At 44.8% G+C, this 19,849-nt stretch overlaps 1 protein-coding gene across 3 annotated transcripts in view; it reads right to left on the bottom strand.

Annotated features, from left to right (window-relative positions):
* The window catches only part of Pgant9 (polypeptide N-acetylgalactosaminyltransferase 9), a 316,894-nt gene that overhangs the window by 72,471 nt on the left and 224,574 nt on the right, over positions 1–19,849 (bottom strand). For all 3 annotated transcript variants that reach the window (XM_071591079.1, XM_071591078.1, XM_071591080.1), the window contains exon 3: positions 12,380–12,552. In XM_071591079.1, the coding sequence (XP_071447180.1) occupies positions 12,380–12,552 (173 nt within the window). The remainder of the gene's footprint in view (positions 1–12,379; positions 12,553–19,849) is intronic.

Here is a 19,849-nt window from a genome sequence, read left to right on the forward strand (position 1 = left end):
TTCAATGCTCATCGCAGCAGGAGTGGGAGCGGGAGGCATCGAGCAGACTGCCGGAAGATGGTGAGTAATCGACAACTACCATAATTAAGCAATATAAGCAATTATAACAAAATAGAATCCCAGGTACAGAATAAATAATAACATTGAAAAGAAAAATGTAAAAATTTAGTCAGTTTTTCATAACGCATACATGTACGTATATAAAAGGTTTGTTCCAAAGTAGTACGACTTAATTTTTTCTTGGATAGAGGGACGGATGGGCGACGGTTTCCGTGGCTGGGGTCGAGGGAGGGGAGTCTCTAGAAAGGCTGAAGGCCGGTGAAAGTAGACTTCCAGCTTTTGCGGAGTGCGGATCGTTCGTTTGCGAAACCTCTATAACGTGACCTCGTCACGCCCCGCCATGAGCCGGCTATTGGCCCAGCACTAAGCCGTCAAATGTTGCATGGAAGTGGGCAAAACCAGGGAATAGACTCATGGCATGCTCAAGGCAGCTTATTGTGATTGTGCCGCGGGTAGATTGGTCGGGTGTTTCAGTTTTCAGAGTTGTTAGTCGAGAGGGTGGAGAAGAGGCTGCAGACGCCGAAAGTTCAGGACGCCCTTCGACCTTGAAAAGTGATGAAGATCTTGCAAGAGTGTGAAGCCTTTGTTGGACAGAGATTGCGGATTAAGTGTTTCCATGGTTTCTGATGAACTCAGCATCCCTAAAAGTGATGTGCATCGACTTTTAAACGAAAGCTTGGGCATGAGGAGAAAGGGGCGCGTGCGAAGTTGGCGCCGCGAGTGCTCTCGGACGAAGAACAAAAGGAAACTCGCACGCGTTTCGCATTTCTATCGAATACCATCAACACCCTATTACTATGTACCACAGTGTAAATTGATTTTCGATCATGGTTCTTAGAATAATCTACAATTTTCGTTTATTCCTAATATTACAGCAAAACATGTCCACTCCTGAACAGTTCCCTGAAGTCACCATTCCTCCGGCGACCGCATATCCCCGGCTCAGGGTATTTCGGATGGGGTCGTCAAAAAAGCACGAGGGGTCGACAGGCGGCCGCTGCGGGCCTCTCCCCACACGACCCTCGGAGGAGGGGCCAGGAAGGGTCGGGGGTTGACGCACCCTTCCATATCCCACCCCCGGGGGAGTGGCTGCGGGATCAGCGAACCGGCCCCCACCGAGATGGCGGGCGGGGGGGGGCGTCCCGGGTGGGGGGTGGAGAAATTAGAAAACTTTAATTATACTCCGAGACCCTGAGTCCTCTGGAGCAGAGAGAAGTGGAAATTGAGAGCGCGGCAGCGGAAATACAAACATTCGTAAGAAAGGTACGAACGACACTTGGTCGTTCCACAAATGGAAACGACCAAGTCCCGCAGTGAAGCGCACCGAAAAATTACAAGAAGTAGAATAGTTAACGTTAAGTGCACACATCATAATAAATAAATATAAGTAAATAATAACTGATATATTATTAGGATATGAAAATAGGGTAAAAATAACAGAACAGAATTTGAATTCTCATATGTTTCACGCAGATGAGGAAAATGGCCAAAGCTTGCTGTTATTTATTTTTAAGTATTCTACCGCCTAAAGTAGGTTTTGGATGGACACAACTACCAAATAAATATGTTGTGATTCCTAACAAAACACATTTCCAGCATCCTACACTATATCAGGTCCGTTCATCTCTGAGTACTTTCTTCCTCCCTTCATCCCGTCCAACATCCCTATCCTGTTCCTTCCCTTTCCTCTTTTGCCCAACATTCTCCCCTCAATTACAGTCTTCAACATCCCGCTGCCGGTCAATACCCCCTTTATCCACTTTTCCTGCCTCCATAGGATTTCTCCCAACAAACCCCTCTCTTGGCCCACCATACCAAGTACTTCCTCATTTGTTTTCTTCTCGGTCCATTTCACCTTCTCCATTCTTCTGCACAACCACATTTCAAAAGCCTCCAATTTACGTCTATCATCCTGCTTCAATGGCCACGTTTCCGCGCCCGTACATGACTACGCTTCATATCAAAGTTTTTACGAGTCTTTTCTTAACGTCCTTACTCAACGTCTCCGTCATTAACTCCCTCCTCCTTGTGAAAGCCTCTTTGCCAAGCGATATTCTTCTCCTTACGTCCCTACTACTTTGACCGTGTTGGTCCAAAACCCTTCCAAGCTACGTAAAAACATTTGCAGTATGTGTTAATATTCAACTATAAACGTTTTCACCGGAGGAGGGTCCTCTGATTTAATCGTAAAGTAGCTTTAAAGGGAGGAGGATGGAAAATGGTAGCTCGTAGTCCACACAAAGTGGACTCACATTCCGTCAGTCAAATTGCAGTCTTCCTGCGCCACACTCCGTCCGCCAGAACCCTTTTCGGCACTAGGTGGCCAATCGCGATGTCGGATGATGGGAAGGGACTCCTATTCTATTCACTCGGAAGGGGAGCAGGGAAGAGGAGACAGTGCACGACTGGCGAAGGAGATCGCTCGGCCGCACGTGTGCCCACTTGACATGACCTGCTGCAACCAAGTGATGCCCCCCCCCTCCGTGGCGTCGCGCCGGAGGATGTCCCTTCCTCCGTCTGCACTTGCCTCCGCTCTAGCATTACGTCCTCGGCCAAGTTTTCCCGAACTGAGAGCCCTCGGCCATTGCAGCTTTGCCGTTGGCTCTGAAGCTAAATGACGCGGAGACATTTTCGCCAGTCAATGCCTCCCTCATCGTCACCATCCCGAGCGAGTATATTACCTGCGGGAGTGAGGACACTTCCCCTAAAGGAGTCCTCGCCCCAAGTGGCGGGATCGTTTCATCCGCGCTTCGCGAGCGACACTTCCGAGTCACTTCCGTCGACAGGGAGGAATGCGATTGCAAAAATAAAGCGATAGAGATGGATTTGTGCGCAATGAATGAGAGAGAATTTGAGCATATTTCGCCGAGCATAATGCTTTCGCTGGGCAACATCTTAGATATCACGGACAGGGGATTCAGGGTCGAGTGCACCGGAAAGTCAGCACTACAGTCGTTCTTAGTTATTAAGACCAAAAATTCACACGGAGACATACCCCCCCCCCCCCCAACTTCCTCATTGCACGACATCATTGAAAACGATGATTATTTTTTAAGCCAAGTCCGTTTGGTCATAAAAAATATATTCCCAAGACAACGCCTTTATTGAGGGTTGCAGTTTCATACAAACCCACTTCACTTTCACTCTACGTAATGGACGATCTCCTCTAAGCACTCTTCGTAACGTACTACACTTTTCTACGCAGACCTATAGAAGTTCGACGCCTGGGGTTTGAACCAGTTGACGACGACGGTCTTGAGTCTCTCATCGTCTTTAAACCGTTGCCAACCTGTTTCGAGTGTAAGAGGAGGGAATAGTCGCTGGGTCGGGACTGTGGGATGGTCATCAAAAAGTCCAGCTCCACTCAGAAAAGCTGCGATCTTTTTGTTTCTTTGTGTGAGAATTCCCGGGACCCGCCTTGAATATATTTTGTAATATCCGAGCCTTCTACGGCGGCGTAAATAGTGGTGCGAGAGGAAATCAATTTCAACCAGAGCACCACTAAACGTCGATCGCCGATCGGATCGCAGTCCCTGGTCCTCTTGGTCCATCCTTTCCTGAATAATCGGCCTCCCACTCCGCTCTTCATCATTCACGTGGGTGCGGCCATTTTTGAAGTCTCCACACCAATGTTTCGCCTTTACTTCACACTTTGCCGTAGGTCCATAAAACAGGAAAGGTAACCGAGGAATTGGGGCAGCTGATGATCCTAATGCATACAAACATCGATTCACAGCGCGCACTTTGCAACTGACGGGTTATTCGCAAGCATTATAATCTTCATTCACCGACAGACATACGAATACCGAATCAAAACAATGAATGACTTCAGCGACTTCGCAAATAATCCATAGATGGCGCTGCATGGGGGCAAATTTGTTCTGATCCACCACTATTTAAATGTTAGAAAAAAACCTTAGTTTCAGATGAAATCTAATTTTAAATCGAAATTGTCTGTTTGCCAAAAAATTAGTGTCCACAGAGGGACGCCTGAAACCATTAAGGTTTCCAAGATCACAACCCGGGTGACTTTTTCCCAATAGCAAAACTATTCCACTTGTTAGATGACCATAAAAATGTTAGGACTCCATTGCGCTTACACGAGCCTATTCCCGGGAAAGTCAAGCATACCAGAATAGGCCAAGTAGTCGCTTCGGCCCTCACTCCTGCATTTAGTGGAAGGAGATCTTCAATTCGGCGATGAAATAGGCGCGCCACACCCAATCTCCCCCTTCGCCCCTGATTACGCATTCCACCCCACTCTTCGGCCGCCCCCAAAGACCTCAATCCTTCCCCCGGCAGCCCACATCCCAATTAAGTCCCCTGCTCCTCCCGCCTCCACCCTCCCCCTGCGCCGAGAAGTCCCCCGGGAGAGACATGCCACCCTTCGCAGGGGGGAAGGGGAGCGAGCGAGGGCCGTTGCAACCCGGCGTGCCGACCCTCATACTACATGGAACCAAATGTGGATGGATGCATGCGGGGCGCAACATCGATAAGTATCATTCTGTATTACCTTTAGACAAGAATTTAGAATAGAATGCTACCGAATTATCTAAAGTATCAATCATTATACTTCGATAGTTGATTTCGTGCACAGGATTTTCGAATTCATTCATCAACATATCAGTACATACGCTTGCCATAACGAATATCATTTTCGTCCGATCAGTGTAAGTTTCTACGCAAGAAAGAAAGTGAAAGGCAGCCGTATTTGAGGACTTTTCCCATGTAGCTAACGTGGTACTCCGGATTCTGAACAAAAGAATCAAGAGCAGTAAACATAACTACATATTTGATGACCTTTTAGGGTTTAGGAAGGGGAGAGGGACGCGTGATGCCATTGCAGTAATGAGATCAGTTATCGAGAGGAATATAGAATACAACCAGGAGGTATTTGCCTGTTTCGTTGATTTCGAAAAAGCGTTTGATAGAGTGAATTGGGAAAAACTAATGAGTATATTGCAGAAAATAGGAATAGATGCAATTTTCCAGAAAGGGAAAGGCTAAGCTTAACATTCAAATTAGAGGAAAAAGAAAGTTAAAATAAGAGAGGATTGGATTGACACCACGTGATTACGATTCTCTCGTCTCACATACACAAGAGGCAGATCATATGTATGTTGTGACACTCGTAGCAATGTGTTTCAGAGATCCAGTCTAGAAAAAGCAGGTGAAGTAGAACAAAATATCCGGAAAGGAGGGCATCGGATTAAGAATCCGAGCAAAGGCGTAATCCTGATGTGAGCAGTGTCACACGCACTTTTAAACGTGATTCGCGAAAGAAATAGCGCGAGAGGATCAGTGCCCGTCCTACGCTCAGATATGGGTGGAACACTGATCCAATGAGGCAACGCGCAACTCAAAACCTAGGCATCTACATAGAACTGAGTTCTCTCCCTCTCTTCCTTGAGTTAGGTGGCTGCGACCACAGAACATTCGAAATTTAACGAGCATCTTTTCTTTTTTGAGTGTCTGTGTTTTTGTCTGTGTCCACTAGTGATACATTTTATACGTATTTATTCACATCCGTGAGACTTTCAAAATGTTGCATATATATATATATATATATATATATATATATATATATATATATATATATATATATATATATATATACATATATATATTATAATTAGGTAATCTACCGGTTAAGGTAGGTTTTTGGATGGACAAAATTACTAATTCAAACAATTTGCGACCCCCAGCAAAACACAACATCCCACTCTACATCAGGTCCCTCTTCATCTCTGAGTACTTTCTTCCTCCCTTAATACCGTCCAACATCCCTATCCTGTTCCTTCCCTTTCATCGTTTGCCTAACATTCTCCCCTCAATCACAGTCTTCAACATCCCACTGCCGGCCAATACCCCCTTCATCCACTTTTCCTGCCTCCATAGGATTTCTCCCAACAAACCCCTGTCCTCACCCACCATACCAAGTACTTCCTCATTTGTTTTCTTCTCGGTCCATTTCACCTTCTCCATTCTTCTCCACACCCACAATTTAAAAGCGTCCAGTCTACGTTTATCCTCCTGCTTCAATGACCACGTTTCCGCGCCCGTACATTACTACGCTTCATATCAAAGTTTTTACGAGTCTTTTCTTAACGTCCTTACTCAACGTCTCCGTCATTAACTCCCTCCTCCTTGTGAAAGCCTCTTTGCCAAGCGATATTCTTCTCCTTACGTCCCTACTACTTTGACCGTGTTGGTCCACAACACTTCCGAGATACGTAAACTGTTCTACCTGCTCTAGTTTTTGACCTCCTACTTTAATGTTTAGCTTAGCCTTTTTTTTTCTAGAAAATCGCATAACCCTTGTTTTATTAATATTGATATTCATCCCATACCTGTCGCACTGAATTTCCCATTAACTCAGCAATGCTTGAAACCCCTTGGCTGACTGACAAACTAAAGCTTGGTCATCAGCAAACCTAACTGATTTTACGAATTCCCCGCCCACTTTCATTCCTACCTCCAGTTCTTCCCATGCCTCTTTGATCATTTTCTTTGCACACAGGTTGAACAGCAACGGTGATAATGGGCAACCCTGCCTTACACCTCTTCCTAACACTGCCCGTCCGGACTCCCCGTTTCCCACCCACACCTGAGCAGTCTGAGATATGTACAGGTTGCGGATTAGCCTCCTTTCCCTCCAATCTATTCCTTTTTTCTGCGGAATACTCATTAGTTTTTCCCAATTCACTATATCAAACGCTTTTTCGAAATCTACGAAACAGGGAAATAACTCCTGGTTGTGTTCTATATTCCTCTCGATTAATCTCATTACTGCAATGGCATCACGCGTAACTCTCCCCTTCCTAAACCCAAACTGATCATCCCCTAAGTAATCTTTTGCCCTACTCTCTATCCTTTTGTTTATTATCCTAAGAACAACTTTAGCTGCTTGGGATATGCAACTTATCGTCCTGTAGTCCTCACATGATGTAGCCTTTACCTTTTTCGGAATAGATATATATATACATAAATATATATATATATACATACGAGGGTCATCCGGAAAGTAGTACCCGTTCGTGAAATAAAGACACAAAAGTAAATATTAACAAACATAAAAAATTTTATTTGAAAGAGGATACTTTAAACTACTTCTCAACATAATCTCCAAGCAAATTAAGGCATTTGTCATAACGTGTGACAAGTTTCTGTATTCCTGCTGCATAGTCCTTCGCCGCCAGCTCATTGAGATACGCGAGGGACCCATCTTGCACAAATTTTTGCATAATGCAGATGGTGTTTAACAATTTCATGAACAATTGTTCGAGAAACATTGGGAAAATGCTCACAGATGTCATCAATTGTGACGCGCCGATCGTTCCTCACGAATTCGTCAACTGAGCTCACCAGTTGGTCTGTAATGACAGACGGTCTCCCCGAACGCTCATCGTCGTGTGTGTTCCCCCTCCCCATGTTGAAGTTGCGACACCACCGCCGAACAGACGACTCGTCCATTGCATTGTCTCCATACACCTCCTTTAATTGGCGATGAATATCACATGGGCGAACGTTTCTTGCATTGAGGAATTTAATCACTGCCCTCACTTCACAACTGGCGGCGTTCTCAATTTTTTTAAACATTGTAAACAATCACAGAAACAACACAGGCAATGCTAGCGTCACGCAACTTGGCTCAGAGAAGGCAGACAAGCCACTGAAGCTATCTGACCTCGTCCAGCGGCTACTCGCGTCGTCAGCACTTCATGCGGCACGAACGGGTGCTACTTTCCGGATGTCCCTCGTGTATATATATATATATAAATACATATATATTATATATATATATAAATAAATATATTATATATATATATATTTATTTATTTATTTAGTAAAAATTGTGCACATACAGCAGGATTGCCAATTTACAGTGACACATATAACAGGAACATATAAGGACACAAACATACAAACATCAACAAGACTATACTATTGAGGGAGGTGTGAGAGATGTGTCAGAGAAAGGTTTATGAATGTGTTGGCTGGGAGTGAGAGGGGGTCGATACTTTCGGGAAGGGAATTCAGTAAAGCGGGGAGACGGAAGAAAAGGGACCGTTTGGTGAGGGACAATCTGGGAACGGGTTGGTGGAATAAAGAGCGATCGCGGGTAACTTATATATATATATATATATATATATATATATATATATATATATATATATATATATATATATATATATATAACACTCACATATGTTGTTTTGACTTTCTGCAACGACAAATCCTCAAACCGCTCTTCTGGGCCCGCTATATCGATGATATTTTCCTCCTTTGGTCCTACGGACGCGAAACTTTATCCTCTTTTATTTCCTCTCTCTACTCCTCCTCCTCAGTATCGTTCACTTCTTCTATATCCGACTCGAATATCACTTTCCTAGATATCGACATTCACCTCGTAAACAACACGTTTCACACCTCAGTCCACATTAAACCAACTAATAAGCAAAAATACATTTATTTCGACAGCTGCCATCCACCTCACACAAAGCGCTCCATCCCATTCTCACTATCAATCCGTGGCTTCCGTCTCTGCAACAACACCCCCTCCCAACAGAAATACTTGGACCGGCTACATGGCTCTCTTAGAAAATGTGGGTACCCTGAAAAACTACTGAACTGTAAAATCCTCAAATCGTCAACCCAATACACTCCCCTCCCCAAACCAAACCGCCCAAAATGCCCTAATCTGCTTTCTACAACAAATCTTTTGATGACTGATTCTGCGTTTCGGTGTTTGAAACCCTTAATTAAATGAAGAATACAATGTATCTTTCCACTGTCCTTTATTCACGTACAACTAGTTTCAACGCTCAAGCGTCGTCATCAGGTACAAAAGGTCATGTACCCGATGATGACGCTTGAGCGTTGAAACTAGTTGTACGTGGATAAAGGACAGTGGAAAGATACATTGTACTCTTCATTTAAGTAACATGAATTTCCATAAAGCTGAGCCGGGAACAATTGAATATTGAAACCCTTCCCAAATCTGCTAGTATAATAGAGGTGAGAACCCGCGAGATGGCGCATGTTTGGGTGTCCCAGTCATTTAAACCACCTGGGCTGAACCAAGCCCACTGAATGCATCATATGGCTGCCTACATATCCCCCCCACCCCCTTGTTCATTTCCTATTGGTCCCTTACCTCTCCTTCCCCCACCTCTCCTTCGGACATGTCCTCTCCGCTCTTCCCCGAGAACGCCATTCTGAAGACGACGGCCGAGCCGTCGAAACAACGTATCGTGAGTGTCCTTTCTTTAAGTCTCTATGAATTAAAAATCTACATCTGTGTTTATAAATATATACTACCTTGATCAAAAAGTTCCCGGAATAACCACCGTGTGGCGCTCCCATCGTTCCGATTTGAGTTCTGTTTTTTTTGTTAAATTGGTACATCTGTTGTTGATATTCCCTTTAAATCTTAGTGTCATAACTTGACATTTGCAAAAGTTACGTAGCCAAGAGTACATCTATCTCTGTGTGTGTTGGCGATTTTTTACAATTTTAGAAATGGATGTAAATTTGCAACAACGAACTTGTATTAAATTTTGCGTAAAAAACGGATTTAGTGGCGCACGGACGTTGGAAATGTTGGAAAAGTGTTTCGGCAACGATTCTCTAAAAAAAACGGTCGTTTACCAGTGGCACGAGCGGTTCAGAAGTGGTCGTGAGTCAATCGAAGATGATGAACGCAGTGGCAGACCATCGACATCGAAAGTCGGTGAAAAAATTGATAAAGTAAAAGAAATGTTGGTCAATAACCGCAAATTAACCATCAGAGAAATAGCGGAGGACTTGAACATTGCCTATGGATCCGCCCAAGACATTGTGGTTAATGATTTGGGTTTCCGTCGTGTAGCAGCAAAGTTGGTGCCGAAAGACCTCAATTTCATGCAAAAAAGAGACCGTGTTGACGTCGCAAAAGACATGATTTGCGAGGCTGAACCCGATCCCACATTCATCAAAAGGATCATTACTGGAGACGAGACGTGGGTTTATGAGTACGACACGCAATCCAGACATCAGGCAAGTGAATGGCGTTCACCAAATGAGCCGAGACCAAAAAAACCACGTCGTTTTCAGTCAAAAAAGAAGGCAATGCTGACGGTTTTCATGGATTACAACGGTGTAGTGCATCATGAATTTTTGCCAGAAGGCCAGACAGTAAACAAAGAGTATTATTTGGGCGTTATGAGACGTTTGCGTGAAGCAATTCGCCGAAAGAGACCAGAAATGTGGGCAGAAAACTCGTGGATTTTGCACCATGATAACGCACCGTCGCACAGTGCTATCATTATTCGTAATTTTTTGACGAAAAATGCAACAAATACCATCCAACAGCCACCGAATTCACCTGATTTGGCTCCCTGTGACTTCTTTCTGTTCAATCGAGTTAAAAAACCATTACGGGGAACGCGTTTTAGCAGCCGAGAGGAAGTAATGGAAAAATCGCAGGAAGCACTGATGGACATACCGAAAACCGACCGTAACTTTTGCAAATGTCAAGTTATGACACTAAGATTTAAAGGGAATATCAACAACAGATGTACCAATTTAACAAAAAAAACAGAACTCAAATCGGAACGATGGGAGCGCCACACGGTGGTTATTCCGGGAACTTTTTGATCAAGGTAGTATATATATATATATATATATATATATATATATATATATATATATACTACCTTGATCAAAAATTTCCCGGAATTTATTCAGAAAATTAAAAATACAAGTTTATTCATCTAAATCTATATTGTCCCCTTCAAAGTAATCCCCATCGACTGCAACACACTTATGCCAGCGCTTGATCCAATCCTCGAAACATTTTTTATAATCGGTTTTCGGTATGTCCATCAGTGCTTCCTGCGATTTTTCCATTACTTCCTCTCGGCTGCTAAAACGCGTTCCCCGTAATGGTTTTTTAACTCGATTGAACAGAAAGAAGTCACAGGGAGCCAAATCAGGTGAATTCGGTGGCTGTTGGATGGTATTTGTTGCATTTTTCGTCAAAAAATTACGAATAATGATAGCACTGTGCGACGGTGCGTTATCATGGTGCAAAATCCACGAGTTTTCTGCCCACATTTCTGGTCTCTTTCGGCGAATTGCTTCACGCAAACGTCTCATAACGCCCAAATAATACTCTTTGTTTACTGTCTGGCCTTCTGGCAAAAATTCATGATGCACTACACCGTTGTAATCCATGAAAACCGTCAGCATTGCCTTCTTTTTTGACTGAAAACGACGTGGTTTTTTTGGTCTCGGCTCATTTGGTGAACGCCATTCACTTGCCTGATGTCTGGATTGCGTGTCGTACTCATAAACCCACGTCTCGTCTCCAGTAATGATCCTTTTGATGAATGTGGGATCGGATTCAGCCTCGCAAATCATGTCTTTTGCGACGTCAACACGGTCTCTTTTTTGCATGAAATTGAGGTCTTTCGGCACCAACTTTGCTGCTACACGACGGAAACCCAAATCATTAACCACAATGTCTTGGGCGGATCCATAGGCAATGTTCAAGTCCTCCGCTATTTCTCTGATGGTTAATTTGCGGTTATTGACCAACATTTCTTTTACTTTATCAATTTTTTCACCGACTTTCGATGTCGATGGTCTGCCACTGCGTTCATCATCTTCGATTGACTCACGACCACTTCTGAACCGCTCGTGCCACTGGTAAACGACCGTTTTTTTTTTAGAGAATCGTTGCCGAAACACTTTTCCAACATTTCCAACGTCCGTGCGCCACTAAATCCGTTTTTTACGCAAAATTTAATACAAGTTCGTTGTTGCAAATTTAAATCCATTTCTGCAATTGTAAAAAATCGCCAACACACACAGAGATAGATGTACTCTTGGCTACGTAACTTTTGCAAATGTCAAGTTATGACACTAAGATTTAAAGGGAATATCAACAACAGATGTACCAATTTAACAAAAAAAAACAGAACTCAAATCGGAACGATGGGAGCGCCACACGGTGGTTATTCCGGGAACTTTTTGATCAAGGTAGTATATACAGAAACACACAATTAGGGCTTAGAAATGAACTGAGCTTAACGTCTTGATCCATCGAAAAGCTAACCAACCAGCGATATGTTACTTATCACAATGACAACGCAAGCTAGGCAATAAGCCACCAAAGTATGTATAAATCGCTGCCATAGGTTTCGAGGGGGTTCTCGTTTGAATATTTCACAGGACGTGTGCCCGGAGAATGAATGTGTTTCGCATCGTTTGCGACACCTGAGGAGTTGGGTGGGCTGCGCACGAGCGAGGGGATTACGCATGGGGAAGCACTCACGCATGTCGGAGAAGTCGTCCACCAGGATGATCTCCCGGATAAGGTGCTCCGGCGACCGGTCCAGCACGGAGTGCACGGTTCGGAGGAGCACCGACCACGCCTCGTTGTGGAAACAGATGACGACCGCCGTCTGCGGCAGATTGTTCACGTCGTACTTCCCCGGAGCTTTGCACCTAAGCGGAGAGAGAGAGAGAGAGAGTGGTCAGCGACACCGTGCAAACAGTATACGCTCGGAACAAACTGAGCATGCATTCAACAGCGTCTGACAACTTCATATTATACAAGGTGGGTATAAAAAGTATCGGGGACCATTTTTCCCTGAGGTGACTGTACGTCGCACCACCGCGCTGGCTCGGTAGTGTGGATTCTGACTTTCAACACGCGCCAATCGCTTGCCAGCGTTCCTTCAGGCTACATCATGTTTTTAGTAGACCGCAAGCGCAGTGGTACGCCGTAGAATTTTATGGTGGAATGGGGAAATCGGGTAGGAAGACGTTGGGTATGATTTGCCAAGTGCTCAACGATGAAAGTATGCCACGAATTGCGGTATTTTATAATTGCAGCTCTTCAGAGAAGGCCGAGAGAGTGTGGAGGACCAGCGCGGTACTCATTCACAGTCTCTCGGAGGTTCTTGATGGCCGTCGAAGTCAAGAACCGCCGACAACGTGCAACGGGTGCGTGAAGAGCTGAATTCAGAAGGCCGTCTGATACGATCTGCGGTTGCACGACCGCAGATCGTATATTGGCATTGATAAGATGACAGTGCACACACCATTATATCATTGAAAATTTGACGATGCGAAAGATCTGCGCTGAACTCGTCCTCCCGAAGGTCATGACGGACGACCAGAAAAACAGAGTCGAGTGTGTCTGTTTGCGAAGACCTTATGCTAGGGCATCGCGACGATTCCCAAACCCCCTTCCAGTCCCGACTTGGCACTGTTCCCTATTCCCAAAATTGAAATCCATCGTGCATCAAAGGACACCACCAAGGATTAAGTGCCGTCAAAGAAGCTTGCGCGCGTACCCTTAAGGACCTTCCGCCTACCAGGGAGCCCTCGGGTCGTGGAAAAGCCACTGGTAAAATTGTGTCGACTCGATCAAGGGATGTACTTCGAAGAATTTTGAGGCATTGAAGGAGCGATTTGTGAAATAAATCTATTTTCCAGAAACCTTTCTCGATAGTTTTTATACAAACCTTTTAAATCCTTGCTTGAAGGATACGAGACTTTTGAGGGGAAAGGAAAAGAGAACAAGACAGCTTCCACCGAAAAACTCGCATGTTTCGACAAAATGTTTTTTGGCGTTACATGCGGCCGTATCAAATATATTCAATTTGGAGAATGCATTTTTCGCCACAAAACTACGACGAATTTAAATGGGAGCAACTCCAACATTTGAAATTCCAATAAATAATTGATTTCTAGTTTATTCATTCTGTGGTCGGGTGTGTTCAGGAATCGATTCTAGATAATGGCCACGAGGGATCGATTGCCTCGGCCTAAATACAGAGTAGTTAATTAAATATCACGTCGAGTTTGTCGATTGAACAAGCATTACCTAAAACGCTTTGATTTCTACCTGGAACTGACGGCCACGAGGATCGGAATTTGACGATCAAATCTTTTTGCGCGAAACATTTCGATGCAATATTTTACGATGAATACCCTTAACTCCAATTATTTCGATTTCGACTCAATTCAAGACAAATCGAATCCCTTCAAAGTGAGTAAAACGCAATAAATTCTTAAAATTCGGATGTAACGAACAAATTTAGTGACCAGAACCATTAATGACCTTCAGAATTGAACAACAAACGGTCTGGTGTTATCATGCAATGACATGCATATCAGCTCTTTCTTTGGAGGTGGTTAAATGCCATGAAACAAATAGCATTATTTCCAATATATAATCGATTTCGCATTTCACTAAGCAATTTGTTCAATTTAGCTAATTAGTCAAGTGTTTGTCACCACCGCATACATTCAAGTGAGCACTGCAAAGGAATACACCCCTTGCAGGACTTATCTGAGTCGATACCCCCTGCCTTGCATCTACAAAGCCCTAGCCGTAAAATTTTCTAAATAATCCCGCATTATGACATTCTGGGATATAAAATATAGTTCTTCATATGTATGCATACTATTAATTCAGAAACAGGTTGAGAAAACAGTTAATCACTTCCTGGAGAGTGAAGCCACCTCCACGCTTGGAAGTTATCCTTGGACGTCAAAGAGGAGAGAGACCTGTTGGACGAAGAGCTAGCTATTTTAGAACTCACAAAACCACATATTCGCGTTGTTGCACTTACACTTTGCAAGGTTAATCCCTCAAAACATTTACTTACTCCATTTTAGCATATTACTCTCCACACAGCATACTTGTTATTTGTAACCATTTGGTTTAAAAATACCTACATCCCAGAAGAGTGTCGCGGTGCCCTCCAGCAATCGACGGATAGCTTGGCTGCGGACCAAAGGGCCCAAGTTCGAATCCGGGTGATTCCCCTGGGAACTCACCTTCTGCTACGCACAATTGGTAAGGTATTCTACACATCACGTCTCCTGACAAACTGCAGGCGACACAAAGATTCGCTCCATTATCCCTTCTCTTCTAACCTTGAGCTAAATTGCAACTTTCACACGCCATGAGGTTTTGTGCAGGCTAAACCTCACCCCCACCCATGAAAACCAGGGCTCTAGTTTATTATTCGGGTGTTTTCAATACTTTGGCATTTTAATGAGATTGTCACTCAAATGCCATGCTCCGACCACCGCCACACACCATAACATCTTTGACAGAGCGCGACGGAAACTGGACCACAGCGGGGGTCGAGGAACGAACCAGCCGTGGCGGATTGACGGGGAGAGGGGGGGAGAGGGCGCGAGAGGGGAGGGAATCGATTCGCGGGCCGCATGGTTGCAATCGGGAAGTGCGTTCCCCTTCCCTCGCCGACCACATCACCCCCCGGACCTTATCAACCCTCCACCGAAGCCGAAAACACCAATCTTTCCGGCGAAACCGCGGCCGCTGATTTTTTCCCAGGGATGAGGATGGGAGGATTGGCTGAGGATGGAGTGGGAAGGGGGCAGTGTTGCTGCTGCTTATCCGGTTGCGAAGCCAGAGAAATAAGTCGTCGGAGGAAAGGAGGGGCGAGGGAGCTCGGGGAAAGATGAACGCCAAAATCGAGGATGAATCGAAAAAGGTAAAGCGAAAATAATCCGTGGACCGCTGGCTCCCTGCACTGAGCCACCCAACCTTTTAATCAATCTCGCTGAAGAATTGACAACTGAGCGGTTCACTGCGCGAGTGACAGGCCCTGGCGATCGACTGTTTGAAATTTGTGTAAGATTTGAGTGGAGAATAGATGAAGCGCAAAAAGGAATAGGAGGCCCACTCACTGCTCCATTGTTGAACACCGGATGACCAACAAGGGGACCTACGGCTCGACTGATGCTCCAAATATGTCACTTGGACTCGGTAATATTTGTAATGAGTGGTTGTGAAGGCAGAATAAAAATAAACGCACTCACTCACTCGCAATCGGGAGGTACGATTGGAAGCGTGGATGGTGGCGGAGGATGTCGTGGCGCACTTTTCGACACCAAACGTCACCCCCATCCAAGCACCACCTCTCCCGCCAAATTACACTTCGCCCATTCTCGCTTCAGCACCATTTAGCATGACGGGAGTAAAAATCACGGTGCCAGTGTAAGCACGAACAATTATTTTTCTGGCTTATTACACATAGTATGCTGATAAAGTTATCCCATCATAATATGGAGAAAGAATAAACTAAAGTATTAATCCCGCACCAAATTGCTTTCTGGGAAAACTCGCAATGAAGACGGTTGCCGCAGTATGCATTCTGTCGCTACCTAGGTGGGAAATCACCTACGTCCAATTTCATTAGTGATTGTGGCATTTACAAATTAGTTGTTATTCCTTCCGCAAACCTTATGGACTTGTAGTGTATTGGAGACCCGGACAGAGGGCGAAATTGAAAAAAACAACAAGTTTCATTGCGGTGTATCCGTATGGACATAGATTCAAAAGGGCAGAGGGATATTTATAAGGCGGCGCCCGGAATGCTGCTAAGCTCCCTCGTCATGGCATGTTGTAACGCCTCCACAGAGCCGTGGTGACGACCCTTCAGCACGGATGGCGGTAGAGGAAGAAGTGTGGTGGGGCGACGTCAGTGCTCTAGGGTGACTGAGGCATGGTCGAGAAGCTCTTCGTAGATCCCTGTGCCAGTTTCCCTTTGTTCTTTGTCCGAGAGCACTCGCGGCACCAACTTCGCACACACCTTCCTCATGCCCATATTTTCGCTAACAGGTCAATGCACATTACATTTAGCATCGCCAAGTTCGTCGAAAGCCATGCCAACACTTAATCTACGATCCCTGTCCAACAAAGCCTTCACTCTTGCAACAATGTCGTCCCTTTCTGAAGCCGAGGGGCGTCCTGAACATTCGGCGTCACCAACGTCTTCTACTTCTACTTAATACCCCGCAAGCCGCCGCAAGGGCGTGTGGCGGGGGGTGCTAGGACACCACCCGTAATTTAGAAAAGAAAAAGAAAAAAAAACCGCATGCAATAACCACAAAATCATATAAAAAAAACATGGCATACATTCATGCATGAACACTTACACCCCACACACATGCAAACACAATAAAACTACCAACTAACATACACATGCACCTGAAAGTATACCTAAAAGCTTTGCAGTGTTTAACTTTGTTCCGACTTGTAAATTCATCGTTTTTAATATTTCTAAAGTGACTTCGGTTTCTTGCTATTATGATTTCTGATTGTTCGGGGAAAGAATGAGTATTTGTACCTATCTGTCTTGGAATCTATCTCCCTTAGTTTATCTTTGTGGTCTGATCTACCTAAGTAGTGTGGGGCCATTATAATTCCTTCAGTGTCATAGTTAAACTCGTTTGTTCTGAACCTTTCTAAAAGTCTAAGCCTCGCTTGTTCTCTCCGCACTTCAAGTGGTTCCCAGCCTAAATCCCCTAAGAGACCTGTCACACTTGTGTTTTTATCATAACAATTTTTAACGAATCTAGCGGATTTTCTCTGGACTTTATCTAATTCTTTTTGCCAAATTTTCTCCCACGGATCTCAAATACTTGCGGCATATTCCAAATGAGGTCTAACTAGAGCAAAATAACACCTCTCTTTAACTTTTTCATTACATTTCCCCACCACCCGTTTAATGAAGCCAAGTTTCTTTAAAGCTGATCCGCATATTGTCCTGATATGTGCTCCCCATGAAAGGCGTGGTGTTAGAACAACCCCCAAATATTTAACTTGATTGGCCGTAGTCAGAAATGAACTCTATATTTCGTAGTTTATATCCTGTTCCTCGCTTCCTTTATTCCAAAATTTCAAAACTGCGCATTTATCTATATTAAGTGTTAATCCCCATTTATTGCACCATTCCGAGATATTGTCTAAGTCTCTAGAGAGTAGCTCGCGATCTAGTTGGCTCCTTATTTCCCTTTCTTCTCTACCCTTCCGAAACAACGTTTGCCTCTCAAGAACATCCGGTCTACTCATGGCGCTATCACCATAAGCTGCCGGTTTAGCCCAGTTTAGGGCAAAACTTGATGGCGTAGCGCTATTACAGTAACCGGTTCATGGCGAAGCGTAATAAGGTCACGTTATAGAGGTTTCGCAAACGAACGATCCACACTCCGCAAAGGCTGGGAGCCGACTGCCGCCGGCCTGGAGCCTTTCCTGAGACTTCCCTCCCTCGACCCCAGCCAGAGAAACAGCTGCTTGACCGCTCGTCAATCCGGGTAAAACTAAATCATGCTACTTTTGGGCCAGACCTTGTGCAAGAAAAATCAATTATGCAAAAACTTAATTATTTTGTTTAGACTTTCATTTACATCGAATAAACGTTAAAGTATTGGAAAATCCAATACATTCAAATTTCTATTGTTTTGTTTTTTCATAATTGCTGGACTGCTTCTTTGTTCAGGCTGTTATGAAAAGCAGTATATTTTTCAACTGCCCACTTCATTAATTAAGGCAGTCAAATAAAGCCTGGCGCATACGTGATTTGGCCATTGTTCCTCCATCGCGATGGTACAATAGACGAAAAAGATGTGTCGATTAAAGAAAGATGTGTTGGTGTCGCGGGTTAGTCTGGGCTCATTACTACTTCCTGTGCTCACCACAACGTCCACATGACCGGAACAGACTGTCGTCAAATAATAACAACAACAATACGGACACAACTAATGTAGCTCTTGCCGCCATTGTCCAACGCAGCGGTGCCTCATCTGCGCAATAATTCACCGTTGACATTCACACTTCCAAATGAAATTCGCTTCGGCGTGTCACAAATTCGCAGCGCCGCCGCGCCTCAGCATCGGCGACCGCACACTCGGAAATGACAATTTAGAGCGCGGCGTGAAATATCGCCGCGCCCGGCCACTCCAGCAGGTCAAGTGCACGAGGGAGCGCTTTTCCGTTCTTCATTTTTTCCGGGCCGCCGGGTCACTTCCGCCCGGCGGGCGCGTGTCGACGGGCGAGAAGGGGCCACCGCTCGGTGGTGACAGGCGGAAGCGGCCCCGCGGGAGGGCCGCCCCCCACGCGCCATAGAGGCACGATACAGGCAGCATCAGAAGGGCTGTGCGCACATCGGTGGCGCGCGCAGCAGATCAAGCAGTCAAGTAATGTTCTAGCGACCATTTCTTTCGCCTGGGAATGGATGCACCGGCCTTGGTTGAACGGGACAGCCAAGTATAGATGCCCGTCACTCTGTCAGTTGAGACTCGAACCCTAGGCCCTAGGGTTCGAGTCTCAACCAGGTACCTAAATGTATTATAGGAGCTTGTTAATTAGATCGTAGTTGATCGAGCACTTCCTTCGCAGTGAGTGTTATAGGTGTAGGATATGGTGAATCCGAGGATTGCTTACTGCACACGTCCCCGGATCACAACAAAGAATTACTTCATGCAATAAAAAACTGCAATTTAAGAGAACTAGCAATTACTTCTGGCGTATGGCGTCTTATACTAAAACGCTCCAATTCCTGAGGATGATGAGTTCCCCTGGGCGCGAGTCCATTACGGAGACGGTTTAGAAGATTGCACGGCTTGTCCTCGCGGCCCATCGACGGCTCGCGGTGAAGCGAACCGGGACGGAATGTGCTCCACTTTCAATGAATGTGGACTTTTGAGGTGGCAGGGGAATACATGTGATAACTTTCTGCTCATTGACATCATTGTGAAGAATGCGATCGGATGTTGTTCGGGTAAATGTTTTTAATCAAATAAGTAAACAGGCCAACAATAAGTGCGAAATTTATATGCATGAGGTTACTGTTTGGTTCATAACACAATTTTCATTATTAAGATTAGTTTACTCATACATAGAAACAATACTAATCCAACTGCCACCCGAATAATCGCATTAGAAAATCAGCCTGATAGGTCTGGGGTGGAAATC

This window comes from Hetaerina americana, unplaced genomic scaffold, assembly GCF_022747635.1.
Source record: "Hetaerina americana unplaced genomic scaffold, ioHetAmer1.1.p SCAF_41, whole genome shotgun sequence".
Classification (NCBI taxonomy): Eukaryota; Metazoa; Arthropoda; class Insecta; order Odonata; family Calopterygidae; genus Hetaerina; species Hetaerina americana.